Raw genomic sequence first — 26,820 nt, 5'->3', positions numbered from 1 at the left:
GAAAAACAAGCGTTGCCTTGTAGTGATCACGTAAACTGGGTGAAATCGACCAGATGTTATTTGATCATGACCATTACCCATGTTGGAAGGCGCCACACCGGGGAGCGAACCGAATCTCCACTGTTTTGTACTCCATCGCCCGATGAAAGGCCTGTTAGTCTTACTGGAGCCTCGTACGATGACAGCGGAGATGCCGACAGTACCGCTTTCTCGGGCGCCGCAGGACATCCCCGGGGCACAGCAAGCCTGGAAAGACTTCCTCGGACCGTCCGATCGTATGATTTCTCCATATGTGACCCAGTCCCTCTCATTTGGTCGGATGCCATTCTTTCGAACTTTCAACTGAAGAAGTCGCTCTTGGAACAGGCAGATCAGAGTCAGCAAGATCGGTCATCCCTCATGGCGCTCACGCGTGGTTCTCTCACCTCGTTCAAGGGCCCTGTCGATGAGGGCTCGGCTATCAAGCGCAATCACCTGTCTCATGACAAACTTGACAAGGCTCACCAGCCAACTTCTCACCCACCAAAGTTTGCCCTGCCGTCAATCTCTACGGCTAAGCCAGTATCTACCCAAGGCCTTCGATCCCTGGGACAGCTCGCTGGATATGCAACAAGTGAAGAAGACGAGCCAACAAGACTTCTGATACCACTAATTAAGAAAGGCCGACGCAAGAAGCACAGTGCGTACAAGTCTGCTGAGACTGCGGCCAGCGATAGCAGTGAGTCTCGCAGCAGCCGCCCTCGATCTCGCCAAGTGCTCTCTTCACCAACTTTGGTTGCAAAACGCAAGCAACTTCAGACCTCAGCTTCTCGCCGACAGCACAAGCGCGCTATGGGAACCGTTACCCACAAAAGATCTGATAGCAAAGTGGGCAAGACGAAGAACATGACAGCCAAGAGACGTCCGAGTGAGCCTTTTGCCTCATCCAGCACCGCGAAGCGCCCATGCACAAAGGGCGGTTTCGTTGTCACGAGCAGTGACGAGAGCGATATCGAGGGCAGCGACGAGAGCGATCAAGATGACCGCAAGCATGGCAGTCTTTCTAGATCACCCGTCCCAAGACCATCCTGGGGACTAGAAAAACCAGACTCCTTTCCGGCCAGCTTGAGGGTTGAGTCTACTTCAACAAACCTACCGACTAAGCAGTTGAACAAAGACCGTCTTAACGCGCTTTTGGGAAGATTTAAAGGCACAAAGACGAATACCAAGGAGAAGCGACTAGCTATGCATGCACAACAATCCGTCGCAATAGTTCGCGCATCTGCCGTTGCTCCGGGTCTCACTGCACCACTTAACCCACAACCTTCAGCGCCTGTGCAGTCGACCGGTAGTAGCGATACAAACCGTGGTAAACGATCCGCTGCGGTATCTGAGACAAAACCAGCAGAAAGCCTTGATCAACAGCCTAAAGTCAGGGGTCCATCGATGTCCACGACTGAGGGCAAACCAACCTCGATCTTCCAAGAGACTGCGCAACCTATCGCAAATATCAGAACCTATGGTAGTGTACGAAAGCAGATCAGCTCAAATCCCTTACCCCCTAGCGCCGCTGTTGTAGGTTCTTCGCCCAGCGCAGTAATCCAACCGCGCAAGCTGTTGAATGAAAGTACGCTTCCAGGTCACGGGAATGATGCGTCAACTCACAAGGCCTCACCTGCTACTAAGCCTATGAGTCTTCTCCAGTTGGCTTTGATGGATGCAAGAAATGATGGTACGGGTGGGCCATCTTCAAAGGCTCGGACTAGTGGCCGAAACGAGCTGGAAATTGCTAAAAGAAGTCCGATCTCGACGTCTCCAGTCAGCAAGTTCAGGAAGACGGCTCAAATATCTGGGAAAGACCACAATACCGCTACGAAGAATGCAGCACTTGAGAAGCACTCACTTTCCCCAGGAGATGTTTTGAAGGTATCGAGGCCTGAAGCAGCGAAAAGATCACAGGATCAGGCACAAACATCTGCTTCAAGTTCCAGGAGATCCACACCAAGTGGATCCAAGGCGGATACAGCGGACTCAAAATCTGCTTCGTCAGCTCCTGGACAACCAGCTCGAAAGCGAAAATTGGACATCATTTCCGATGGACCTGAACAAATCACCGGTACAGCATCCAAGAGGCCTACTCTGAGCTCTACCACTGGTTCGAAGCGTCCAGGTAGTGCAATACCAGCATCAGAGGATGGTATTACCCCTGGCTCAGTTGTAGCCCCGAGAACATCTTCGCGTGAGGTGCCTACGAAGACTAGCGACGTGCCTTGTTCCCCCGCAAAAAAGGGAGACGCACCCCACGGAGCGGCTTCTACGCTTCAGATAGAGAAATCGTTGAACGACTCAATGATTCGGATGCCTGGAGGTTCGAAACAGTCACCGGAAGCCAGTACATTGATGGACGTCGATAGTTTAGACCATGCGCCTACTGGTATATCATCTGTTTCCAAGACCACTGATGTCAATCCTGTAGATGAACACGTCGCGATCGTAAAGAAAGGGAATGATCTCCCAATGAAGGATCTGAATCCTACCTCATCAGCGAAGACGATCGTAAGCGCCACCAAGACTGCTACGACACCACCCGTATCAACAACCGATCCAGGACTGCTTCCTTTGGAGACTACGATAGACACGAATGAGGAGATCCTACACCTCAATGGCCTCCCTGATGTTTCCAACGAGGCACAGCCTTACTTTGAATATTCCGTCTTTCAAAAGACCTGGCAGGGCGAGCAGGTCGAAAGCACCCTCCCAGCGACTGAGATCACCGTGCGACCCTTCACTAGCCTCGATGACGCAAACGCGCAAGCCGAAAAGGTGTTCCAAAGCAATGCCACCCTCTTTAACGACGTTATCTTCGAAAAGAGCAACAATCGGGACGAACACGGATGCTCCATCCTCAGTGGCTCCATCACACCTTTTGACAACCCCGCAAACACCTCCCACCTCAAGATTTGGGTACAGCGCGACCTTGTATCCGCACTCGCAAACCAGACCCCACAGGCAATAAAGGGCACATCGTTCATCTCAAGCACATGCTACATTGTCCGCCTCTTCAAACTAATCACACAAGCCGACGCTGAAGACTCGTCCTCTTCCTCCTCATCCGACGCCGGCACCGACTCCCCCGATCCCCCAACCCAAGAACCAATCCGTGCCTACCACGCCCACACCCGCCCTGAAATCTACACCACCCTGTCCGCCGCGAACCGCGCAGCTCGCGCCCTTCAAATCCAACTCAGCCACGAGAAAGAACCCAAAGATGCGTTGAGCAAGGCCTTTCAGGAAAAGAACCTTCAAGAACTCAATGCAAAGGTGGTTCAACTTCAGTCACCATCGGACGAGGGAGGTGGGTGCTGGAAGAGCAGGTTCAACGCCTGTGGACTGGGCGGAGATAGTCTGGAACTCGTGGTGGAGAAGACGAGTCTTTGCGGACCGAGGAATCTTTGGTGTTCGCGTGCGAGACTGGGTTGCGTCGGGGTTGCGATGGGGCATGGGTGTTTGAATTTGTGGAGGGGATGCGGTGTTTACGGGTTTGGGTCGGATGCTTTCTCACTTATCCTGCTTATCTTGCTATCACGGTCTGGGACATCCTACTATCTATTTTCCAAGGCGACGGGAAACTCACATATGAAGCCGAGAGGGCAAAACTTGTACACCACATTGGCAACCTAGACTCTTTCATCCAAACATGTTTGTTGTGCGTGTATATTGACACGGCCCAAATAGTCACATCACACGCGCCCCTCCATCACGACGCCTCCATCACAAACAAACCACAAACAACGGAGACCCCACAGTGGATGGTGGCCGCATGTAAGCTTAGGTAGTAAACAACCTAACGACAAAAAAAAGAATAACACACACCACAACACACTATGTACACACCCAGGCCATGCAGCAACGATGAACCCCGCAGGCACTAGTCGCAGATAAACAAGGAGCCCCATACGGGAGCCCTTCCGGGCGGGGTTGAAGTGGAAAAAACGCCACAAGTGGGCTTGCAGAGCATCATCCCATGGCGCTGACCGAATGAGTTAGCGAGGACGGAAATAGCGTGGGACGTGCTGATAACGATGATCTGGTGGGAACGACCACCGTATGTAAGGCCGCGCTTTGGCATCATGTTATCTCACTAGCACGTGTTTCTGGATTCGGTACATTCATCAATGTCATTATATCGTGGACAAGCATAGATACATTCCTGCGATGCAGGTACTCGTGGTAGAAGAACAGTATATAGTACATGAAGCTTTTGAAGTCGTTACGCATATCCATCTTTTCTAAATTAGAGCTTCACCTCTAAACATGGCTTCTCTGACCTCTCTGACTACATCCGCTCGGTCACCGGGTCCAAGCAAGACGATGCCTCTTCCTCGCCTGCCCATTCGCCCAGTCCGGCCCAGACGATGGATAAAGTCAATGGTAGTATGTGGGACGTCGTAGAGGATGACGTGGCGAACGGAGACGGTGTCGATACCCCTTGAGCCCAGATCAGTGGTGACAATGACCTTGGTGTTGGGGAGCGTGCGTTTGTTCGGCGCTTCCGCCTTGTTTTCCTCACTGTCTTCGGCTTCCTTGGCTGATGCGTCGTTGGTGAAGGACTTGAGGATCTTGGCTTGGCGGGAGGGATCGGTGTCGCGGTGGAAGGCGAGGGCGTCGATGCCCTTTTTGACGAGGTACTGGGCTACTTGCTCCGTGTCTTCGCGTTCGTTGACAAAGACTAGGACGCGCTTCGTGGGAATGACTTGTTTGCCTTCGTTGGGGTCGTAGTCGACGGATGCTTTGCCTATCTGCCATATGGTGTCGGCGCAGGCCAGCATCTTGTTGCCGCGGTAGGGGTCTTTGTTTACGTCTACGACACCTAGTTGTACTCTTCGCGGGATGGCGTGGAGGTTGGGTGTGACGAGGCGCTGCATGTCGGGGAACCTGTCTGCGAGGTACTTGTCGAGGTACTTTGGGATGGTAGCGGAACAGAGGACGAGCTTCTTGAGGGAAGGCGTCGCGCGGTCGAGGATGTCGGTGGTGCTTTGCTTGAAGGAGCGGTCGAAGAGGGAGTCTGCCTCGTCGCAGATGAGGTGGGTGACGCGGGCGAGGATGTTTGGGTTGCTTTCGGCGATGCTGGCGAGGAGCGGGGGCGTGCTGATGACGACGTCGACGCCATTGGGGTTGAAGAGCTGGTTGCGGATGACCGTGGCAGACATCTTGGCTGAGATTGGGGCAGCGCGGAACTTGACCGTGTGGGACAGCGACTTTGCGACGGCGCCGACCTGGGCGACGAGTTCGGCGGAGGGGACGAGGATGATGGCGCGCGGGCGTGCTGGGTCGACCGCCTTGTTGATCTCAGGCTCCTCGGCCGCGAACATGTCGGTCCTCTTGTCGTGCTCGCGGGCGGCGGCGTCGGCGGCGTCTCTCTGGGCCTGCTCCTCAGCCTCGTCCTTCTCGCGCACTTCCTCGGCCTTGATAGCGTCCAGCGTGGGCAGGAGGTAGGCCAGCGTCTTGCCTGAACCCGTCTCGGCTGCCAGGAGGAACGAGTCGGGCGCGCTCTTGGTGGACTTTACTTTTGCGCGCACCGCCTTGCGCAGGCCGAGGAGGGCGGGGATGGCGACGGCTTGTGCGGGGGTGGGATTGCGGTACTCGAGGCCGGGCAGAGCATCGTTGACGGCACGGAGGATGGGCTCGGCGAGGGGGAACTTGTCGAACGAGTCGTACTCGTCGAGCTGGCGCTTGACGGCGGTGCGGTTGTTGTAGGGCACCTGGTGCAGCGAACTCTGCATCTTGAGGGCGTGGAAGGGCTCTGCTCGCGTGCGCCGCTTGCCGTCGTCGCGCCCAGTGGCCGGACGGCTCCCGCGGGCTTCTCGCTGCTCGCGCATGCGCTGCAGGCCCCGTGGTGCTTCGGTCCTGTTGAGGAAGTCGAAGGCGTCTGGCTTCCTCGCCGGCCCTCTGTCTGCGGCGCGCGCGACGTCGTCAGAGAGGATCATCCGCGATGGCCTGGGATGGTCACGCCCGCGGACGGGCCGCGGGGGTCGTGAAGAGGCTGCGCCATGGCGTTCGCCGCGTTCGCGCTGGAGCTGCGTGTACGGGCGGACGTGGTGGGCTGGCGGTGGTCGTCGTGAAAGGGCCTGCACCTGGCAGAAGGGGCACACGCCCGAGACTCTGCGCAACATGGCTGCAACGGCAGGCTCTACAGGCAGGATGGAATGAAGACGGCCAGCTAGACTAGCATGCGCCGGCTAGGCCAAACCTTGACTAAAGGATCTGAGATGGCGCGATAATTCGAGGCGCTACAGGGCAGCCGATAAGCGGGACGTTGCCCGGACAACCGCCCAACACCGACGCCTTGCTTGCATCCCGGCCATCAACACTGGGCAGCACCCGCGGCCCCAGCCATATCAATACTACGCGCGCCCACACATCCTCCTCCGCTCCTCCATCGCACATCTGCCCCCGCGCTCTGTCGGTGCCCTTCGCTTCTTGCCTGCCTCTTTCCCGTCAGCGCGCAGCCCTTCTCCGCTGAGCCTGCACGACTCCTCGACGGAGCCCGTTCTTGACCCAGTCCGCCCGAGTGCGAGCCCGCGCACGGCACGGCGTCCACACCACGACGCACCCAGCGCGAGCGCACGTAGCAGTCAACATGTCGCGCAACGAAGCGGTAAGCATCATCGTACTTCCTTTTGCACTCGCCTGTTTCACGTCGGGCGCGCGCGATGCTGACCGCACTGCCCGCAGGTGTCGCCGCTGCGCATCAACAAGACGCCCACTTCCTCGCCCACAAAGGGAAGCGGCCGTCCCCTGTCGGAAATCAGCCCCCATGAGCACCGCAGGAACTCTCCCAGCTGGAACCAGACAACCAAGGTATGTGCCCGCGCCCGCCTCGCTCGCCTGCCTGCTAATCCGGCCCAGAAGATCATCCTGACCAAAGAGAGCTCGCCCTTCCGCGACTCGTCGCCATTTACTCACAGCCCGCGTCTCTTCTGGAAGGAGCAGACCACGTCGCCCAAGAGCCGCTTCGACACGTCGGAGAACGAGTACGAGGGCAGCTCGCCCCTCTCGCCCAAGCGCAACTCGATCGAGAACCTGAAGAAGCAGTCGCGCGTCAAGAACAGCAGCATGTTCGCACGCGAGCAGAAGCACGAGTACGACCCCAACTCGGTCCAGCCGCTCGACCGCCCGCTCGCCGCAGGACGCCCACTCAGCACCGCTGTCCAGGGCAACGCCTATGGCGGCAGCGGCCTCCACGGCATGCGTAACGAAGTCGAGAGCCCGGCCAAGGGCCACCACCACAGCCGCTCCGAGAGCCAGACACGGATTCCCATCCTCAGCCCCTCCAAGACGTCGCCCGCGAAGCTGCCCACACAGTCCTCCTTCGCTTCACCCTCCAAGCCCTCGCCGTCCGAGGGGCGCATGTCGCCCACCAAATCTTCCCTCGTCAGCAACGGTCGCTTCAACTCCCCACAGTACAACGGCGACTCGAGCGCTGTCATGTCTGATGACGAGGAGCTCGTCCACCAGACCCCCCGCCCGCTGCGCCGCCATGCTAAGAGTGTGACCTTCGACACAGCTCCACCTCAAATCACCGAGTTTGAGATGGTCACGCCCGACCCTTCAGTCGCCACCATGTCGCGCGACGGCAGCTACGACTCCGAAGACGAGACAGAGGAGGAGATGAGCTTCGACCAGGACGACAGCTTCGATGCCTCCCTAGAAGACACAGACAAGACGCCCGTCGTGCTGCCCGAGGACTGGCGCCACATGAGCCCGCAGGCTGCCGACACTTCGCTCACCGATCTCTACGACGATGTCTTTGAAGGTCGCGACAACAGTCCCATGCCCAGTGCCCGTCCCAACGGTACGACCAATGGCTCCCGCATGGGGTCAACAGCCTCCGACAGCGACGCAAGACCGCTTCCTCCTCTTCCCGCCATACCAGGCAGCCCCAACCGGCGGCGCGACTCGAGCATCGGCCTGTCCGCTGCCGCAGAGCGAGTTGGCGACAGGCGGCGTTCTCTTCCTCAGCTTCCGCAAGCAGCTGGCATCTCCAAGAGCGATCTGCTCAACATGCGCGAGGTGTCCATGTCGCTCGAGGACCGATTGCGTCTGATGAACTTTGATGACGACCGCGATACGAGCACTCCAACACAGGAGATGCAGAACAAGAAGAAGGCAGTCGAAGTTGACGTTGCAGAAGTCGACGTTACAGAGTCCGAGCTGACGCTTGACGAGCCCAAGATCCCGCGCATTTCTCGCGAGTCCATCCTCCGGCGCGTCAAGAGCCGCAACTTCGAGGACGGCGAGGACGACGATGAGGAAGAGGAAGAGTACAGCCAGTTTGAGCCAGAGTACAGCCCCGAGCGCAGCTATGGCGATCTCGCTGACCTCGACCCTGATGTTCCTATTCCGTCGCGTGAAGCTTCTTCCAACTTCGACGAGCATCCGCGTCAGGTCTCAGGTGTCTCCGCCAGCGAGGCCGACAGCGTTGTCGACGCTTACAGCTATGCCAACCCAGATGAAGGCGATCATGCCGATGACACCGATGTAGATGGCAGTTCCATCTCTCAACTCGAGGACTACGAGCGCGAGTCGTCTGTCATCCGGCACCCTATGCCCCAGGAGTCAGACGACGAAGACGATACCAGCCAGTACTCGCCTCAGCCTGAAGAGCAGCCTACTTCCCAGAGTACTATCGACTCATCAGGTCCACCAACACCCGTCGTTGCCCCCTCTTCTCCTGTCTCAGGTGAGAAGCAGGCGCCTCAGGACGAGATGTACTCTACTTTCGAAGGTAAAGATATGGATCTTAGCTTGGACCCTCTAAAGGCCTCTTTCGCGACTGTTGCCAGTCCATTGGATACCGCGCCCAAGCTGGATGCCATGCGCGACTTCCTCCGCCGCCCTGTTACTCCTGAAGCTCAAGAGACAGAGGAGGACGGTTCCGAGTCTGAGGAGCCTGGTACCCCAGACTCTGTCATTCGGCATCCAGTGGCTCTTTCCCCTCCGCCTCAGGAAAATGCCCCAGAGGTTCCTCAACGGGAAGCTACAATCCGGGGTGCCGGAGGAAAGCTCAAGACTCGCCCGTCGCTCATCCCTGATGAGGTTGACATGGCAGCTACGCGTCGCCAGGTTAGTGGCCAGCATGCACCGCCAGTCCCTGAGCGCAGCCCGAAGCGCCAGTCAATGAGCCTAGAGTTGGGCCATGCCGACGAAGAAGGTCACTTCGATGACGACGATACGCAAGTGAGCATTACCACCAAGGAGAACCGCATGCTAGCTCTGAAGCTCGGTGATCTCGACCTGGGTGACGAGTCGAACGATCTCAGCTTCGGGCTAGACAAGGAGTTTGATAACATCATTGAGTCACAAAAGGTAGAGAACCTTTTCCCCATTCCCCCCTTCGCCAGATTCCCTACATCTTCCGCTGCCGTCTCCGACGCGGCCTGCCAGATGTCAGGTGAAGGCTTTGTTTATAGGCACAGTCCCGCTAACGATGCTATTCCCGAGCAGAAAGGATACTTGATGCGCGAAAACACCAAAGTCGTTGTCGCCAGTAGTCGACAGTTTAGCGACGAGAAGCCGCCTACCCCCACCGAACCCACCAGCGATGCAGCTGCCAAGCCTGTCTCTCGTAAGACGAGCGCCGAACGTAAGCCCGCCTGGACAAAGGAGCCTTGGAATGGCAAGCCTCGCAGGAAGAGCATCCGGACAGCATCCGGGCGCCGTACTCGAACCTCTGAGGGTCCCGCACCGCCTCTTCCTGGCCAAGAATCTGCTGTTGCTGGCGGTCTAGACTCAGTCGCTGAACAGGGAGATGACGGTGAGCCTGAAGAGGGCGAGGAACGCGGTCTCGTGTTCGTCAAGGTCGTCGGTGTCAAGGACCTTGATCTTCCGCTACCAAAGCACGAGCGAACCCACTTCCAGTTGACACTTGACAACGGTCTGCACTGCGTTACAACGTCTTGGTTGGAGCTTGGCCAATCCGCTCCCATCGGACAAGAGTTTGAGCTTGTCGTCATGGATGATCTCGAATTCCAGCTCACACTGCAGACCAAGCTGGAGCCTCCAGCCGTCCCTCAGATTGTTGCCGCGCCAGCCAAGGCCGTCAACCACAAGAAGTCGCACTCTGCCTTCCGGAACCTTCTCTCATCGCCGAAGAAGAGAAAGGAGCAGGAACGCAAAGCGCAAGAGGAAGCCGACCGCATTGCTCAACAGGAACAGCAGGAGGCTCAAGCTGCTGCCAAGCGCAATCAAAAGGCCACCGCTTGGGACCTGCTCCATGACCTCGTCGGACCTGATGGGTCTTTCGCCCGTGCCTATGTTTGCCTCAACAACCACGAGAACCAAGCATATGGCCGTCCGCTGACTGTTGACATTCCTTGCTTCAACGAGTGGGCCGTCGATAATACTGGCGCCAGCAGTGTCAAGAGCAAGCGCGGAGGTGTCGTTCGCCGCCCACCTTACCGGGTGGGCAAGCTCACTCTTCAGCTGCTATACGTCCCGAAGCCCAAGAACGCAAAGGACTCTGACATGCCCAAAAGCATGAATGCCTGCATTCGCGAGCTCAAGGAGGCTGAGCAAGTCAAGGACATCAGCTTCGAAGGTACACTGAGCCAACAGGGTGGTGACTGTCCAGTAAGTTGAAAGCCTGCAACATTATTCGTAAACATGGCTAACATTCATTGCAGTACTGGCGACGTCGTTTCTTCCGCTTGGAAGGCACGAAGCTTACGGCTTACCACGAGTCCACACGGCAGCCGCGTGCTACCATCAACCTAGCCAAAGCTTCGAAGCTCATGGATGACAAGAGCGCTCTCCAGCAACCATCCGCAACCAAGACCGGTGGTCGGCGCAAGTCCGGGTTCGCCGAGGATGAGGAGGGCTATATGTTCGTTGAAGAGGGCTTCCGCATACGGTTCGCTAACGGTGAGGTCATTGACTTTTACGCCGACAGTCGAGAACAGAAAGAGGCCTGGATGAAGGTGCTCTCGGAGACCGTTGGCAAGGACATTGCTCAAAACAAGGGCTGGGCGGCCATGGTCCTCGAGAAGGAGCGTAAGGAGAAGGCTACGCGATCGCAGATTGGTACGCCAATCTCGCCAACCAAGTCGCATCCCATGGTCACGAGCTCACCGAGCGTTAACCGCCGGCCTTCTCATCAGCGCACTCAGTCGCACGATATACTGAGCTCTATCAAGTCCACGCCTTCAAGTCCGGTAAAGGGCCACGCCCGCACTCAATCGCACGCGCCGACTCCACCTCTCAAGGATGTTCGCATGTCGCATGCGCCGCCGCCACGGCCGCGAACGCAAGAGTCAAGCAAGCCGGGTCGCAGAGAGCAGGTTCGATCGATGATTTTCTAGTGTCTCTTTCCATCTCCATCATTGATACCAGTCACTCTCTTTCATTGATTGTTCAATTACTTACTGGCTTTTCTTTGCGTTTTAGCTTCGCCAATACTCTTCTCTCTCTCATCGACTAAGATTGGGGTTTTGGAGACGGCGACAGGGGAGGAGAAATCTGAAAGGTGCGGGTGCTGCGCATCCGTTTCCCGAGTCGAATACACCATCTCGCTGAGCTGCGGCGCTTCGGCACATTCTCGCTGTTGCATACAAAGCCGCGGAAACGTTGAAGGAGTGCTGTTGCGTCTGTTTCTTTGTATCACATCTTATCACTGTTCTTGTTACTGTCTGGTGTGGATAGGCGTTGTATTCATCTCGGCGTTGCCGGCTATGAGTTTATGATACTGCATAATGATTGATAGCGACGAGGCATGGAGTATGAGCAGTAGTTATATCAGGTGTATGAGAACATAACATGACTCCAAAGTCTACTTTTTTATATTACATGATTGTTGCTGGGTGTGCTGTGCGTGATGCGCTGCGGGGATAGTGTGATTGCCGCTGCCTCCAGGGCCCTCGTCTCTACGCAGGCAGGGCATCAACAGATACAGCAACCACAGTCCATCGCTTTGGTGCGCGTATCGTGGAGTGGCATGATTGCATTCTTCTCTATTGATCTCCCGTGTCCCCGGGCTTTCCGTCGCGCGGACGCGGCGTGATAATTTTTCCACTCAAGTATGATGATGCATTGCTTTGACAAAAAGCGAAGCACTCTCATTCATACATCCGACCACGGCACCGTAAGACATACGCGCATACGTAAACCCCACTGTGATCTCTAATGCTCTCTCGATACTGTCCTGAAATCACTCTCATGCGTTGAGAGGAAGTTGGACAATTGAGAATCTTGCCTGACGTAGAGGCACAAACCGCGACACGACAATGAATGCTGTCGTGTAACGTGACGCGACACTCGTGTGTCCTCGTTAGAGCACAGTACAGCAAACAAATAACCGCTGGCATGTCAGCAGATGGCTCAAGCTAGCAGGTGCTGAATTAACAGTGTTAGGGAACACATCAGTCTTTACACTCCTTTCTTCACCCGCCATTGTCCATTACACGTCCAAGGCTATTAGTGGAGAAGATCAGATTGAGATGAAATCGATATAGAAGGCAAAAGTATCACTCGGTGTAGAAAGAAGAAGAACGACGACCAAAACAATATAGGCTCATCGAAGAGAGTCTCCTTTTATAGCACAGCACAACGGTCTGCTGCATTGGTCCGTACAACGCGACCGATATGGGTGCATCGCATTCTACGCCTCCACCACTCGTTGAAGTCAACGCTCCAGGAGGCAAAGTCTTGGTTCCACCTGGTAATCCTCCATCTCTTCCTGCCACCTACCACGGGTCCTAATATACCTTGAAACTTACGGTACTGACGGGCTGTCTATAGGTACAGCATTCACCGTCCACCCACCTTCCTACGCACGATCACGATCAGAGCCGTACACACGCGGTCCCATCTACACACCCTGTTCACCGGGCAGGCGAGCACGCCTAAGACCAAGACCTCACTACGGAGGACCAGATCTCGATATCTTGGAAGACAGTGAGGAGAGCGAAAGTACGTCACTCGACATGATGGAGGGAATAGGCCCAAGGGGTATGCGACGACAACCCTCGAACGAATACCCAGGCAACATGATGGGAGGTCGCATGCCAGGAGTAGGCCGAAGAGGTGGACCAGGAGGGCTTTTCGACGGAATGGACGCAAGACCTAGGTCTGCGCCTGAAATGCAGGTAGGTGGCTATCCTGGCATGATGGGCGGTATGCCAATGGGCATGCCCGGGAGTCCGGGGCTAGGTGGCATGAGAGGTTTAGGGGGATTGGGCGGTGGCATGGGGCCTGCTGGAGCGGGCGGAATGGGAGTTAGACCGCCATCTGGCATGCCGCCGGAATACACGTCCAATCCACCAATGCCTCCTCGCTTTGGTGCTGGCGGAGGTGTGTCGGGGCCAGGCATGAACCCGTACACAAACCACCCGGGACCACCATCCAGCCAGTCATCGAGTAGCGTTCCTGATCCACCTCAGGCGACGCGACGACACTCCGGCAGAAGGCCAAGACACTACGAACACATCCCCATGGGCGCGTATGCCAACGCCGAGAAGCCACGGCGGCCTCGGGCGGAGCCGCAAACGTCAGCCCGTTTGAACCGCGGTCAACCTTTTCACAAGAAAGTTGGACCATCGGGGAAAGAGTGGATCGAGGGCGACAACGCCTGGCTTGATGCTTGTACCTGCACCACAGGCTGCAACTGCCGGAAAAGCCACCGCGTACTATACCGTGCCCAGAACGATCCCCAGCACCATGGCAGCGACTCCAATGAAGACGAACAAGACCACCTCCGCACTAGCGGTGAGATCAGATACGTACTGAAAACCGACCTGGGCCGAGACTGCGGCGATCACACAGCCTGCAAAAAGAGCAGCAGTGAAAGCGACAGCAGCAGTAGCAAAGACGAAAAGAGTAAAAGGAGAAAGAAGAAGACGGAGAGAAAGTCGGATGAGAAAGCGGACAAGAAGCGCAAAGACCAGTTCGACACACTCAAAGATGACATCTTGGAAGCGTTGCAAGATCTCAGGAAAGACAGTCGTCAGCAACAGCAACGACGTCAGCGTGACAGTTCCGAAAGTCCCGCTAGACAACCTTTCGGCGGCCCGAACATGGGCCAGCGTGCTTTCATGATGAACAATGGCGGTGGTGGTGGTGGCATGGATATGGATCCGCGAATGGCACAGCAGATGGGCATGATGTCCGGTGATCCATACGGCACCACGGGTCGGATGCCACCTGGCATGGCTGATCCAACAGTGACGGGTGGTAAACGGGGTATGATGCATCATGGCATGGGTGGTATGGGCATGGGCATGGGCATGGGCATGGGAGGGGGCATCGAAAACGACATGTTGTCAGAAATGGACGACATGGGGCTAAACATGAACATGGGGAATCCGTATATGCAATCTGCCGGCGGCGGTCTCCTAGGCAAGAATGGAGGTATGCGGCACCCCTTCCTGTCGCATCGAGGGGCGGCCAAAGCAGGCAGGCAGTTCAACAATGGGGGCATGGGTATGGGCATGGATATGGATATGGATCAGATGGCGGCCATGTACGCCAAAGCCATGGGGGTTGGAGGCCGCGGAGGCATGATGATGGGCGGTGGACGCAATCGAGGTGGAGGAGGTAGACGAGTCCACTTGGACACATCGTCTGATGAGTTCGATCTCGGACCAGGACCTTCGATGCGGTCGTCAGGCATACGACATGAACAAGGCGGCGGCGGCGGCGGAGCAGGAGGAATCCGTGACCGGGCCGGTAAGTAAAAAGCCCCCGTCACCCACCTTTCATCATGATCATCATCATGGTCATCATTCCACCATGATGTTTCTTGGGATACGTACAGTACAGCACACTAAATCTTCTTACATTCTAGGGCGTGGCACCACCAGGAGACCAGGCGTTCAAGACAGGGATAGCCCGATCAGGCGTGACTTTGGTGCCAGTCCGCTTGGGAGGAGGGCCAACCTCATCAACAACAACAACGGCAGTCTGGATCGTGGCAAACAGCCCCGAGTTGATACAGATGACGACGATGCTTATTAGGAATGTGCAACACCTGGTCCTCCATGTGTGAGCAAAGCAGAGACGGCACGGAAACATTACTATAGTATGGACGTGTGTATGTCTCGGTCAATATTAGCCTGGTCAGACCAATCGTTGCGACGGACCCAAATTTGGTCGTGTTCTTCTTCTTTTTATTTTAAAGCAGGGCGCGTCACGTTTCGCCCATAAAGCCGATCCAGAATGCGGTCAGAACGCCCTGTTTCGCGTGGTTGGGGCCTGGGTAGTGAAACATGTCGATCCGCGGGCGCGGACACACCCCCTCTCGTTGCTGTGGCAGGGGCGGGGCGGCCTGAGTTGGCTGCTGCTGGCAGATGCAGGCTGCGGTGCCGAGGAACGTGCAGCATCGGGCTTGCGCTTGCCTTGGCTTGGCTGCGTCTCTCGACATGACCAACCTCATAGTTGGCACGACCCGTGTCGACAATATCACGGCGCCCTGTCAGCTTTCCTCGGAGATGGCGAGAGGCGTCGAACTCACTTGTGTATGTTGGGCAGCCACAACTTATGCACCTGTGGCTCGATATGGCCGGTGTTGGGCATCACAATATAAGGGTATCAAGCCAGCATCCCTCGGAAGTGACCAATGACGAAAGCGACGCGCATCACCGATAAGCAGGAATATGCACAAACAAAGTCGTCATGTAGATGTTATGATTCGTTATTTTTGAGCTGAGCTGACCTTACGCCTAAGATGAGCCGGGTTGAACCCGCCAGAATGCCCCATAGCAGCCGCCATGGGCAAAAATGGATCTCTCGTGAGACCGCCGTCGTGAAGACATGGGCGTGTATGAGATCTATCGTGAACGCACGTCCATTCCAAGTGTAGATCTTCCCGATCTGCGGTGTAGATGCCTACATGAATAAATACCGACCGACCAACTCCTCGCTTGTAACGCACAGGAAGTGAAGCAGAAACCAGGAAACAGGACTCCAAGGAAATGGAAAAAGAAAAGAAGTTCATGGTTGTCGACTGGCTGTAACTGGGGGTGCTGCGCCATGTCGCGTAACTGATGCGCTCAGTGAACCATTTCGAGTGACCAAGTCGAGGAGATCCACCTCACTAGCCTCTACGGGGCGCACCAGCCGAGTCCGGTGGTAGCAAGACCAGCGGCACTCGCAAGACGCTTACCCCGCTCATTGAGACTGAGGATCAGCAACTTCTTCTCGGCCCAGAAATTCTCGAAGGCGTTGATGTCATCTGCAGATATGGCGCCCGGGACACGCTTGGCCTCCTGCCACTCAGTCTCGACCTTGTAAGACTTGTGACGTAGACGCGGCAGGGCCTCGGTACGTAGGTGCGACAGCTCCGCGGCGTACTTGGCGTCGTGCGATCTAAGCGGCGTAGAGAAGGAGCGCTCACGTGAGCGGGAGAGCTCCGAAGGACCCAAGCAGATGGGTGAACCAGGGCACATGATCTGAGAAACAGAGAAGGCTGGAGTGGAAGGAGAGGCGCTCCCTGACTGAGAAGCGGACGATGCGCTGGTGAGAGGCGAGGAAGTGTCAGACTGGAAGACGCTGCTGGCGTTGCTGACTGTGCGGAATTTTGGAGGCGGAAGCTCGTCGAGGTGGACCAGAAGCTCGTCTCCAGTGGCCCTGGGGTCGACTTGACTATCGTCAAAGTTGTCGAGGTGCTTGTCGAGACGCTCGAAGCCTATTTGCGGTTAGTACGATATCAAGTGCCTGAGGCGTAATTGGACTTACCAGTCAGAACAGCGGCACCCGCATGCTGAACATCGCCGAGGCAGGACTGGACTTGCTTGGGAAGACGGTCCCAGAGCTCTTGGGGACAGTACCAGTGGCGGAGGTGAGAGGGGTCGTAGCTGAATGCATCACCGTCCTTGGGGCAGAAAGTGCGAGGGGCATCGACGTTGGAGGGAGTGCGTGAGAGGCAGGAGATGGTCTTGCGACTGGAGTTACGGCGGGATGTTGGGATGGGGTCGTGGTAGACAGGGTGGGGAGATAGTGGAGCAGCCATAGCGGCAACGAGGTAGGTTGAGTAGGTCTGTGTGGAGTCTTGGTCGAAGGAGAGTGGAGGGTGGAGTAGGATAGTGGGTAGCGGGAGCACTGCAGTGAGTGGCGCTGTCAAGACTCAAAGGAGCGTGAGTGATATTTGTAGAGAACGACGGGAATCTTCTAGACAAAAAGGTTGTGTGAGGTGGTGGAGGTGGAAGGGTGAAAGATCGCGGAAGCGCTGGTGATCGAAGGTGTTAGCGGAGTAAACAGGGCGCCGTGTGGAGTCGGCAGGGGTATGCGGGCACTTTGCGGGCGGCGTTGGTGCGTGAGCTGATGGTAATGGGAAAGTGCGGCCCCGGGACTTTCCCATATAGTCTGACGGGGCAGCTACGTCAATGGACAGTGAGAGCAGCTGCACGGGCGGTGCGGTCGGGGTGGGCGTGCAAGCACAGCGGCGCGGTGGTGAAGGGAGGGTTTGGGGCGGCAACGCTGTGGTTGGTGAGGCCAAATGCCCAGGAGCTTGACAGTCGAATTGCGGGCTACTGTGACGCAGGGAAAAGCGTTGTGCGTGCGCCGACCTTGCAAAAGGTGCTAGGGCACGACACCCAGACGCTCGGGATGATGGCCGCCCAGTCGCTGCACGGCATGCCCGCCACACTACGGCGCTGCAGCAGGCTCCCAAAACGAACTTGCTGGGCATGTCTAGAACCTGCGCCCGACGGTGCTGCTCCTCGTCTTCTGAGGTGGGCTGATGCAAAAAAAGGATAAAACCAGCCAACTTACATGATACGTCACTGGGCCGCCGCTTCCTTGTCTTCTCGGGCTGATCCGGAACCGGGCTGGCTTGGGGGCGAGGCGCAGGCTGAGGGATGCCGAAACCAGCCACACGCACTGAAACGGTGCGAGTGCGAGGCGAAGTGAGTGGGAGACGGCTCGAGGTCTGCTCCCAGACGGCTTTAGTATGCGGGTTTCAAGTCTGAACGTCAGCTGACTGAGGTACTTGGAGGCCGGCGCCTACTCACTGCAGTAGCGCAGCGATGGCTTTGGCGGGGGAAGTCGCGTTAGCCGAAGTCTCTGTCCAAGCGCAGAGCGGTACGGCGAGACGGGATGCGACGACGATGTCCTGGTGCGCGCTTTTGTAGCAGGGCGCGAATTTGGCCGCCGTGGGCTGTGTGCGGGCGATGGGAAAAATTTATCTCAAGGCGTCTGGTTCCGGCCCCACAAACTCTATCGCCCTCTCGATTGTGGTCTGCTTGTCGTCAGCACGCGTGCAACGACGTACGGTCCCTAACCAACGCAGATCGACCAAGGGGGAGCTGCAAAGGACGTAATCATGTTAGCAGACAGACAACAACCACAACCACACACGACACACGGCCAACGTGCTGCGCCCGCTCCTGGACTTCACATGCATGTCTCATGATAGTAGTATTACTAGTACTACCATGATTGTCTTGGTGTTGAGCGGGTATCCACGACGCGTCTGCACAGCCCGCACGCGTCCCAGGAAACCCCTCATCACAGTACATGACGCTTTGTTTGCCCTAGTTTTGGCGCGACGCATCGACTATTCCAACCTGCGTTGCGTATGGTTAGCATCATACTGAGACCTGTGGCATTCGTCCCACCTTTGGATCAAGTGCACCCCCGATGCCGTCTCGACCAGATCGCTCACCTCGCCCTTGTTGAGGGCGAAGGCAGCCTGCTCGAACTCCTTCTGCATGTCGCCCTTGCCAAAGAAGCCCCTGATGACGTTAGTGTTTTCCGCCGCGTCTCCCGCTGCAGAGACTCACAGATCGCCCCCCTTGCGAGCGCTGCTGCAGTCTGACTCGGTCGTCGCGAGTTCAGACAGAGACTTGGCGGTGTCGTCTTCCTGTCCCCTCTCGTACGCCTGTATTTGCTTCTGGTAGTCCCGTATCATCTCCCGGGCGTCCTCGACCGAGCGCGTAATCTTGGGCTCCCGCCAACTAGCCGGACGCCTGCTGTCGCGATGCTTGACGAGGAGATGGGCACATCGGATCTTGCCTTCAGTCGGCGCGAAGGCTGCGGGCGCAACGCCCTTGGAGCTGTGGTTGGCGGCCATGTATGCCTTGAGCTTGTCCGGATCGGTTCCAGCTGGTGGCTCCCATCGCGAGTCTTTCGTCTGGGCGTGGAAGTAGTATGGGAGGTTTTTGGTGTTGGAGCGGCGCACCTCCCATCCCTCGGGGAGACCAGTTTCGGCGGACGACTAGGATGCGTGAGGGGGTGCGAGGTGGGCTGGGACGACGGGCGCAGTGCTTACCATGGTTGCTGACGATGTATGCGTGACGCTGGACGGAGTAGGCTGTGGTAGGGGGAGGGCGAGCAGTGCAGAGGTTGATAGGAGTCTCCGCACGGGCAGTTGTGCGTGCAGCGTGGAGCGACGTCTAGAATTGCAGGCGGTGGACAGGGCGATCGGCGCCTCAAGGTCGATAATGCGGGGGCGCCTGCCAAACAAAGAACGCGGCTCTGCTACAGCAACGGAAGCCGCGCGAATCAAGACGGGTGGCCCGCGCTCGCCGACGTGACTCTGTCTCTGTACCTACCCAACTTTTGTGCGCAGGCTTCCTCGACGCTTTTGTCTCTTCACACGCGCATAACAGCCGTCACGACGATCCACACGCACACGCACATCTACGATTTACGACCTCACGTCCACTCAGCATGGCTTCACCAGCAGCGCAAATGGGCGGCTCCAAGGGCGGCAAGGAGCCCATTCTCTTCCGCTTCTGCTCAGAATGGTGCGTCGCCTCTTCTGCAACCACGAAGCCTGGCTAATCACGCGCAGCTCCAACCTGCTGTTCCCCCGCGAAGACAAGTCCGAGAACAAGCTGCTTTTCGCCTGCCGCACATGCAACTTCACCGAAGAAGCGCCCTCATCCTGCGTCATGCGCCACGAAATCGCGTCCACAGTCGGAGCCACAGCTGGTGTCACAGCCGAGGTTGCTCAGGATCCCACGGTTGGTTACTCCCTGTCCGATGCCCAAGCTGCCCAGGCCGCTCTCTCTGAGGAGATGCCCTGCTGCACCATGTGCGGCATGCCCATCATGTGCCAGGAGTGCGGCGAGGAATCGGCTCCTGGCTTTGCCCTCGAGGCCGAGGACGAGGACCCGCAAGCCGAGCGCCCCCAGCAGCAGATGCGCGAGGAGGATGAAATGTTTGAAGACTACGACGACGACTTTGACGAGGACATGTGGGACGAACCCACGTCCTGAAAGCGCCTCCTGCGTCTTCCACCAGTACAGTTGCTTGCTTGCTCTTGAGCGTGCTCGCTGACTGTGCCTGCGTCTAGTTACCGCGCATCCAGAAACAATGCACAGAGTGCGGCGAGAACGAAGCCGTCTTCTTCCAGTCGCAGCAGCGGACCGCCGAGACGGGCATGGTAAGTTTCTCCTGCATGTTCGCAAGCCATTCTGACCGGTCCAGGCCCTTTACTACGTGTGCGCCGGATGCGGTCACGTCTCACGCCCGTCTGATAACTAAGAGAACAACGACATGGAATGCATGTAGCTGGCGTTTAATCTCACATATTTGCTGCGAGGAGTTTAGGGAACAGCCGTTGAGATACCCATGGGTACAATTGTAGTGGCATACACATAATGTTACATTCCAAAGCGCTCATAGACTCCCAAAAAATGCATCTTTCATCCCACCCACATGCCAGCCGTTATACGTGCATGGGCGCCAGCGATAGGATCTTGGACCACTGCTTCTGCCTCAGTTCTGCCGCGACAACACCACTGACTCTCGATCCGATGGGCTCTCCGGCCTTGTTGATGAGTACGCAGGCGTTGTCGTCGAACTTGACCACGCTGCCGTCCGGCCGCTGCCACTTCTTCGCTGTCCGTACCACAACTGCATGTCGGACGTCGCCTCGCCGTACTTTGTTCGCTGCGCTGATGGAGACGCTGTTGCCGGTTTCCGGGCCGAAATTTCGCTGTTTCTTTACAACCACTACTATGCGGTCGCCTGCTTCCATCAGCTTCGTGCCGTGCCTTGGAGTTTCGCGCACATACCAACTTTCGCGGGGCGCTTCGATCGCAGGACATTGACGCACTCGACTATGGCGGCGCCCGAGTTGTCGATGCAATTTACGAGGGTCTAGAAGGGCATCCATCAGTCCTTGCTCTGCCGCGCGTGACCGGCCCAGCACACCTTTAATTGAATCATCCTGTGTGGCTTCTCCCGATATCCTGGTCTCGACTGCCTGCCTCGATGCGCGCGGCGTGGTGGTGTTGACGTCGGGGGTGTGTGTCTTGGTCGCTGTCAAAGTCGCAAGCTGGACTCGTGCCACCGCAGTTTAGCCGCACATGGGCAGGGGCCCCGATGATGCTCGCTTAGCCCTTCACCCCATGCGCCGCATGCGGGTCTCGATAGCCTGCAGGGCTAGTTCCGTCGAGTCCATACTCCCGTAAACTATCGGGCGAGTGCTGGATCCCCCGTGCGTGCCGTCGCTCGCTCCTTCCCTTGCGCGCGTCGTCTGCACGCTCTTTCTTTTCGTTTGTGGTGCAGCTATTGTTGTACGCGACGGTGAATGACTTGTCGTTGCTGGCCACCATAACGTCAGCCAGCCCTGCCAGCCTCCCCCTTAATCGCGAAACCCTACGACTCCTTACGATCTCCACGACCGGCGGCGGATTGCGCGGGCACGTTCGAACTCATCCACCCCATCGCGCCATCATGGCGCCCTCGACGAAACTGACGCTGGACAAGCTCGCCACTTTCGACGACATCATCACCGACGCGCTCGTGGACAAACTCTACTTCTGGGCCAAGATTCGCAAGAACAGAGGTGGCCGCTTCACAGGCTCGCGGGGATTGCACGAGGAGGATGTGGCCGACGTTATCCGACGACACGTAGTCTGGGAGAGGGATCCTGCAGAGGCAGTGCACAAGTTGTTGCAACTGCCGGGGTTGCGCAGGTTCATGAACACGCTGAAGGATGAGCGCGATCAGGATCAGTTCAAGCGCCATCTCCGCAGATACGTCAACATCTACATGGCCGACTGCCAATTCGAGGTCACCACCACCAACCGCTACATTATCACGGAACACGAGGCCTCGATCACCGCGCGACGAGATATTAACCCACGCGAAGAAATCAAGTACTTGACCGGCGTGCAAGTAGCTATGACTGAAGAGCAAGAGAAAACTCTAGAGCTGCAGAGCAAGGACTTCAGTCTGGTTATTTCAAGCCGCAAGAAGACGCGCTCCTTGTTCCTAGGTCCCGCGCGCTTCGCCAATCACGACTGCGACGCCAACGCAAAGCTCACAACCAAAGGCTACGATGGCATGCAGATTGTTGCAGTGAAGCCGATTCTTGAAGGAGAAGAAATTACAGTTTCGTACGGCGAGGACTACTTCGGCGACGATAATGAGGAGTGTTTGTGCAATACTTGCGAAAGCCTGCAGCAAAACGGCTGGGCACCTATGAAGCGAGTCATCCACAACGACGAAGGGGATGATGAAGAGGTGGAGGGTGCAGGTCATGATCAGACCGCCGAAACCGCTTCCGATGCAGCCTCCATTTCTCAGAAGCGATCGCTGGAAGATTCAACGGACGACGACCCCTCGCGTGACTCAACACCTGCCCCAAAGCGAGCGAGATTTGAGCAGAAGACTTCGCCATCCAACCAGCCCACATCGAATCTGCTGCGCAAGACGACGCTGAAGAAGGCACACAGCACATCGTCCCTGCGTCAGGAGCTCCCGGTTTCGAGTATAGAGGATCCAGCGACCAATTTGGTCTCATCGCCAGAGATATCGCAAGAAGTCCGCAATGAACATAGCGAAGGTGTTCTCACGGTGAATACGGACTTGGCCAGCTCGTCGCGAGAGGCATCCCCGCAATCGTCCATAGCAGCAGCGTCACCCAAGTCGACTCAATCATCTACAGATGCCACCTCGATTGACGAAGATCACCCGCACGACACCGGCGATCCCAAGGAGCAGGTCGACTCCACGACAATACAAGATTGCCCAGCGATGGGAGTGGCGATAGTGAAGGAGGAGATCACTACGACAACGGTAAACGCCCCGTGGCCCTCCCCGCCTGCAGACGAAGACGCATACATGTCCGATCTCAGCGAACTTTCTGAGAGCTTCGAGTTTGACGATGTGAACCAGCAGATTGTCAAGCGCAAACCCCGCCCAACACTACGAACAACACGCTCAAAGTCTCGTTTCGACGTCCAGAACCGCGTTGGTACCCCTATCACGATTGAAGAGGGAGACGAAGCCGACTATGTCGAGAACACGCGAAAGCCGGGCGACTACATGACATCGAACGCTCTCCTGTCAGCCAAGTACTCCAAGTGGGTCAACTGCCAGACATGCGACGTCGACTTTGTACAACAAGACGGCTACAACACGCGTAAAGAATGTCCACGGTGCGAGCGCCATTCGAAACTGTACGGCTTCCCCTGGCCCAAGACGGAGAAGGAGGGCAAGCACGACAAGGAAGAGCGCATACGCGATCACCGCACTGTTCATCGCTTCGTCGACCCAGACGAGGAGCGCCAGTTGAAGCGCGACAAGACCAAGAAGGTCATCCGTGAGCACATCCGTGAGCGGTTTTCCACCCCGCGGAGTGCAAGGGATACGATGAGCACGAGTGTAGAAGTCGACAGCGGGCGGAAGAGGAGGCGTATCAGGAAGACGATGTAGATGCATAACCGGGTCTTTCCTTTCGCACACAAACGCGTAGTGTCATTTCGATATCCCCACACGACATGTCCATCCATCTAGGTCTAGGTGTTTCGCATATTCCTGCATCGGCGCTGGGAGGGAAAGACGTTTCTCCCCGTCTTGACTTTGAGACAAGGGGTAGCATTCTGCATGGTGTTCTTTTCATTTCCAATTTCATCGCTTTCTAGTCTATACTTCTGCATCGGCGCGGTCATGTCTGTGTTATCTACTCTTTTCCTCCACACATCATCTCCGCTGCATACTGGGGTGAAGGCATACAAACTTGCATTTCAGCAGATGGCGTTTTGTCTTTCTTTTCGTGCAGCATTCGCGCATCTACTGTACTGTACGATACCATAGGCCATGAGAAACACGCTTTAGACTGATACGCCTCCTTGAAATCTGATATGTGTCATATATGGATTATGGATTTCAGCGAGGAGGAAAGTGTGGTTGCTTTCCTTATCATATGGGCGTATGCGTAAGTTTCTAATCAGTTCCTCGACACCACTACTCTTTGCTGGTGTAAACCTTCCTGTTAATTCCGCAGTCACCTTACAGTGCGCACAATGTGTACTAGAAGGCTTTAACTTTGCTGGTCAGCGTAGAGGCTCAACTGAAAGAGGCGAGCCAGCGGAGTACATTCACGAGGTAAAGTAGTGAGACGAGTGTGGTAGAATCAAGGTAGATGAACGATGAGAGTGTTAATTACAAAAGTCATGTATCAAAGATGCGCTACTTTATCCCGTCGTAAAAAGCTTTGTCGGCTTCTAAACCATCATACGTGCTCTCCGTCCCGTCAAACCCGTTCCTCAGATACACGCTTCTGAACCTGCCGATGCGCCCGTCTTTGGCTCCAAAGACCAAGTCGTCCGGATCGTGAATCTCAATCTTCTGGTCTACATGCACGTCTTGGTCTTGAGCGTGGACATTGATGAGACCAGGTATGGCCATTGTGTGCTTCATACGTTGCTGCACTGTGGCATGGTCGGGCGAGTGAAAGATGAAGTAGAGTAGATGGGTGGCGGGGTGGCGGTAGAAGGTGAAACTAGGCTTGTCGGTTGGTACGGTTGCTGCAACATCTTTCGGGGATAGTTCGTTCTTGATGTAGTTCAGCTTGAGGGTCTCGGTAGTGCTGTCAACGGACTGGGGCGGGTCAGCTATCACGCTTTAAAGCTACTATTGAGATGAATGCCTTACGATCTGCACGGCTGCCCCAGGGCCTTGGAGCACGTTCAGCGCTGCAAGAGCTTCAGACGATATTCTGTTCTTCATGCGGCGATCGCAAAGGCGGCATTTGTTCTTCCTGTATCCTAGGTCTTTCCGAGCGCCTCCAGCATGCGCGGCGCTCGTACACGACTCTACATTATTGCCTTGAATGCTTATGTCGTCTATCAGGGTAGCAGCTGCATCTCGCTCTGCCCACGATCGGGCGTCTGTAATCTCTGCGATCTCTTTACATATTATCGAGCTTGAGATGTGCGATGGGCCAAGTTGTCGTACAACATCGTGTCTGTAATGGAGGAGGAAGTCTCGCACGGTATCCTTCGCGCGATATGGCACGTATGTGATGAACGTGAGCGAGTCACCGCGGCGGAGAACAATGTACGCTGGCTTCGACGTACCAAGACTGCTTTCAAGCTGGTTCAGCTCGAGTTGGAAAAATGCATGGTTCTGGCGGATGGGCGCACAAGCTTCGATATTGCTGTTGCCTGCGAGGTAAAAGCTGAGAGCGAAGAAGGCTTCGTCCTTGACAAAGATCGCGAAACTATCTTGCGCTGCTGCAGACAAGTCTTGGTGTTTTGTTAGTGGTGGCTTTGGATTCGGGTGATATACCGTACCGACTGTACGAGGATCCATATTTGAGGCTGTTTGCTGTTTGATTTGATATTGTGTACCAGTATCAGAGAGCCTCTAAAGTATGGGAGCCTGATGCGATAATGGCCGCAAGTCACTACCACGCGTCCGTTCTTGCTCGTCGATAATCTGACTTGCTAGGCCTACGTAAGACGGTTGGGTTGCTGCATGAGGCGTTATGTACGCCCTGGCATATGTTCACAAATGACTGGCACCTGGGCATAGTTGCGGAATTCCGCTCAGTGCGGAGCTTCCAAGGTTGTGGATCATTGCCTGCCATGCTGTATATAGGCACTCCCTTCAATCATGACTTGCCTTCTCCACGGATTTATTCCGAAATGTCGTTGGGAAGAGACCTAGGTATGAAGGGTGACGGCAGTGATGAAGCCCTCGTTGGCCTTGACAGGATGACGTTGATCGGCTGGTTCACCCCGAGCATCCCGAGATCGCGCTAGACGCGTCGGTGTCGCGCGTAGCCACACCTATCTTCGCCGCTGCAGTCCATCTATCTACCGAATTTGCTCTAGGTGTCCTCGGCTTGCATCGACACCCGCGGCTGCTATGATCGTCTTCCTGGGTCGATGCGTGTCATGGCAAGTGCAACCGCGGCGCTTCTAGCTACGCCGCCTGATGACAGCAGCGCCACCTGCGCTTTCCTACTGGCATCCTACAGCCACCCTTAGCAGCACCTAAAACAAGCAAGCGTACGGCACTGAGCTTCAAACTCCAACCTTCTGCGTCGGTTGTTCATCTAATCCTGTCTGGCCCCTTGCGTTCTCGCGATCTGTTTACCTGCATTAGCCAGCTCAACGCGTCCTTTAGAAGCTGGTCAACCGGCCGGCGTCTACATCGTGCCATGTCCCTCGGGGAATATATCGCGCCCCTCAGATACGTCAACGATGCAGAGCGCGAAGTGATACCCGACGAGTATTGGTATACCTGATCCCAGGCCACTCTACATCAGCTCACTCAGCGGAAGACGCACCAACCGAGACTGGGGAGGGGGATACTGACTTCAACTTCCCCATGCTCACATTTTCTCTTGAGGTAATAGCGTCATCGGCAAGCTGATATCACTGTCTAGTCTGCGTATGCAGCATACCTAGGTACGTTCTAGTGAATGCTTCAGCATGGTCGTAGTTAGCAACGCAGTTGGGCAAGAACAGAGAGGCTGTTGTCCACGGAGGTATGAGAAGAAGTCCAAGAGCGCTTATTCACATTCTGTTTCCATTTTATGCACCGAGTTTTGTTGTACACACGCTTCTCTAGTCTCCTTCAAAAGCAGACCTTCATACCACT

The 26,820-nt window shown here is 56.2% G+C and overlaps 9 protein-coding genes across 9 annotated transcripts; 4 read left to right on the top strand and 5 right to left on the bottom strand.

The window, feature by feature from the left end:
• Nucleotides 1–142: 142 nt before the first annotated feature.
• J4E93_001820 (uncharacterized protein) lies at nt 143–3,805 on the top strand (the record flags this gene model as incomplete). The annotated part of the gene is made up of 3 exons (XM_049339769.1): nt 143–275; nt 371–3,334; nt 3,786–3,805. 3 exons carry the CDS (start codon nt 143–145, stop codon nt 3,803–3,805), a joined length of 3,117 nt encoding a protein of 1,038 aa, XP_049203726.1.
• Nucleotides 3,806–4,268: 463 nt separating this feature from the next.
• On the bottom strand, nt 4,269–5,966 carry MRH4 (RNA helicase; the record flags this gene model as incomplete). Its single annotated transcript, XM_049339768.1, has 1 exon — nt 4,269–5,966. One exon carries the CDS (start codon nt 5,964–5,966, stop codon nt 4,269–4,271), a length of 1,698 nt encoding a protein of 565 aa, XP_049203725.1.
• A 653-nt stretch (nt 5,967–6,619) lies between these two features.
• J4E93_001818 (uncharacterized protein) lies at nt 6,620–11,339 on the top strand (the record flags this gene model as incomplete). Its single annotated transcript, XM_049339767.1, has 4 exons — nt 6,620–6,637; nt 6,715–6,840; nt 6,889–10,611; nt 10,665–11,339. 4 exons carry the CDS (start codon nt 6,620–6,622, stop codon nt 11,337–11,339), a joined length of 4,542 nt encoding a protein of 1,513 aa, XP_049203724.1.
• Nucleotides 11,340–13,037: 1,698 nt separating this feature from the next.
• Nucleotides 13,038–14,708, top strand: J4E93_001817 (uncharacterized protein; the record flags this gene model as incomplete). The annotated part of the gene is made up of 2 exons (XM_049339766.1): nt 13,038–13,046; nt 13,122–14,708. 2 exons carry the CDS (start codon nt 13,038–13,040, stop codon nt 14,706–14,708), a joined length of 1,596 nt encoding a protein of 531 aa, XP_049203723.1.
• Nucleotides 14,709–16,073: 1,365 nt separating this feature from the next.
• On the bottom strand, nt 16,074–16,981 carry J4E93_001816 (uncharacterized protein; the record flags this gene model as incomplete). The annotated part of the gene is made up of 2 exons (XM_049339765.1): nt 16,074–16,657; nt 16,708–16,981. 2 exons carry the CDS (start codon nt 16,979–16,981, stop codon nt 16,074–16,076), a joined length of 858 nt encoding a protein of 285 aa, XP_049203722.1.
• A 1,545-nt stretch (nt 16,982–18,526) lies between these two features.
• On the bottom strand, nt 18,527–19,243 carry J4E93_001815 (uncharacterized protein; the record flags this gene model as incomplete). The annotated part of the gene is made up of 3 exons (XM_049339764.1): nt 18,527–18,704; nt 18,753–19,186; nt 19,241–19,243. 3 exons carry the CDS (start codon nt 19,241–19,243, stop codon nt 18,527–18,529), a joined length of 615 nt encoding a protein of 204 aa, XP_049203721.1.
• Nucleotides 19,244–19,641: 398 nt separating this feature from the next.
• Nucleotides 19,642–20,192, top strand: J4E93_001814 (uncharacterized protein; the record flags this gene model as incomplete). The annotated part of the gene is made up of 2 exons (XM_049339763.1): nt 19,642–19,718; nt 19,766–20,192. The coding sequence occupies 2 exons, from the start codon at nt 19,642–19,644 to the stop codon at nt 20,190–20,192; spliced, it is 504 nt and encodes a 167-aa protein (XP_049203720.1).
• Nucleotides 20,193–20,644: 452 nt separating this feature from the next.
• J4E93_001813 (uncharacterized protein) lies at nt 20,645–21,147 on the bottom strand (the record flags this gene model as incomplete). Its single annotated transcript, XM_049339762.1, has 3 exons — nt 20,645–20,946; nt 20,994–21,078; nt 21,133–21,147. 3 exons carry the CDS (start codon nt 21,145–21,147, stop codon nt 20,645–20,647), a joined length of 402 nt encoding a protein of 133 aa, XP_049203719.1.
• Nucleotides 21,148–24,399: 3,252 nt separating this feature from the next.
• Nucleotides 24,400–25,524, bottom strand: J4E93_001812 (uncharacterized protein; the record flags this gene model as incomplete). Its single annotated transcript, XM_049339761.1, has 2 exons — nt 24,400–24,810; nt 24,865–25,524. 2 exons carry the CDS (start codon nt 25,522–25,524, stop codon nt 24,400–24,402), a joined length of 1,071 nt encoding a protein of 356 aa, XP_049203718.1.
• Between the last annotated feature and the right edge of the window lie 1,296 nt (nt 25,525–26,820).

Source organism: Alternaria ventricosa (genome assembly GCF_023758065.1).
Source record: "Alternaria ventricosa strain BMP 2768 chromosome Unknown scaffold_2, whole genome shotgun sequence".
NCBI classification, from domain to species: Eukaryota; Fungi; Ascomycota; class Dothideomycetes; order Pleosporales; family Pleosporaceae; genus Alternaria; species Alternaria ventricosa.
Note: the sequence above shows the minus strand (reverse complement) of the source record. Positions and strands in the feature narration are given on the sequence as shown.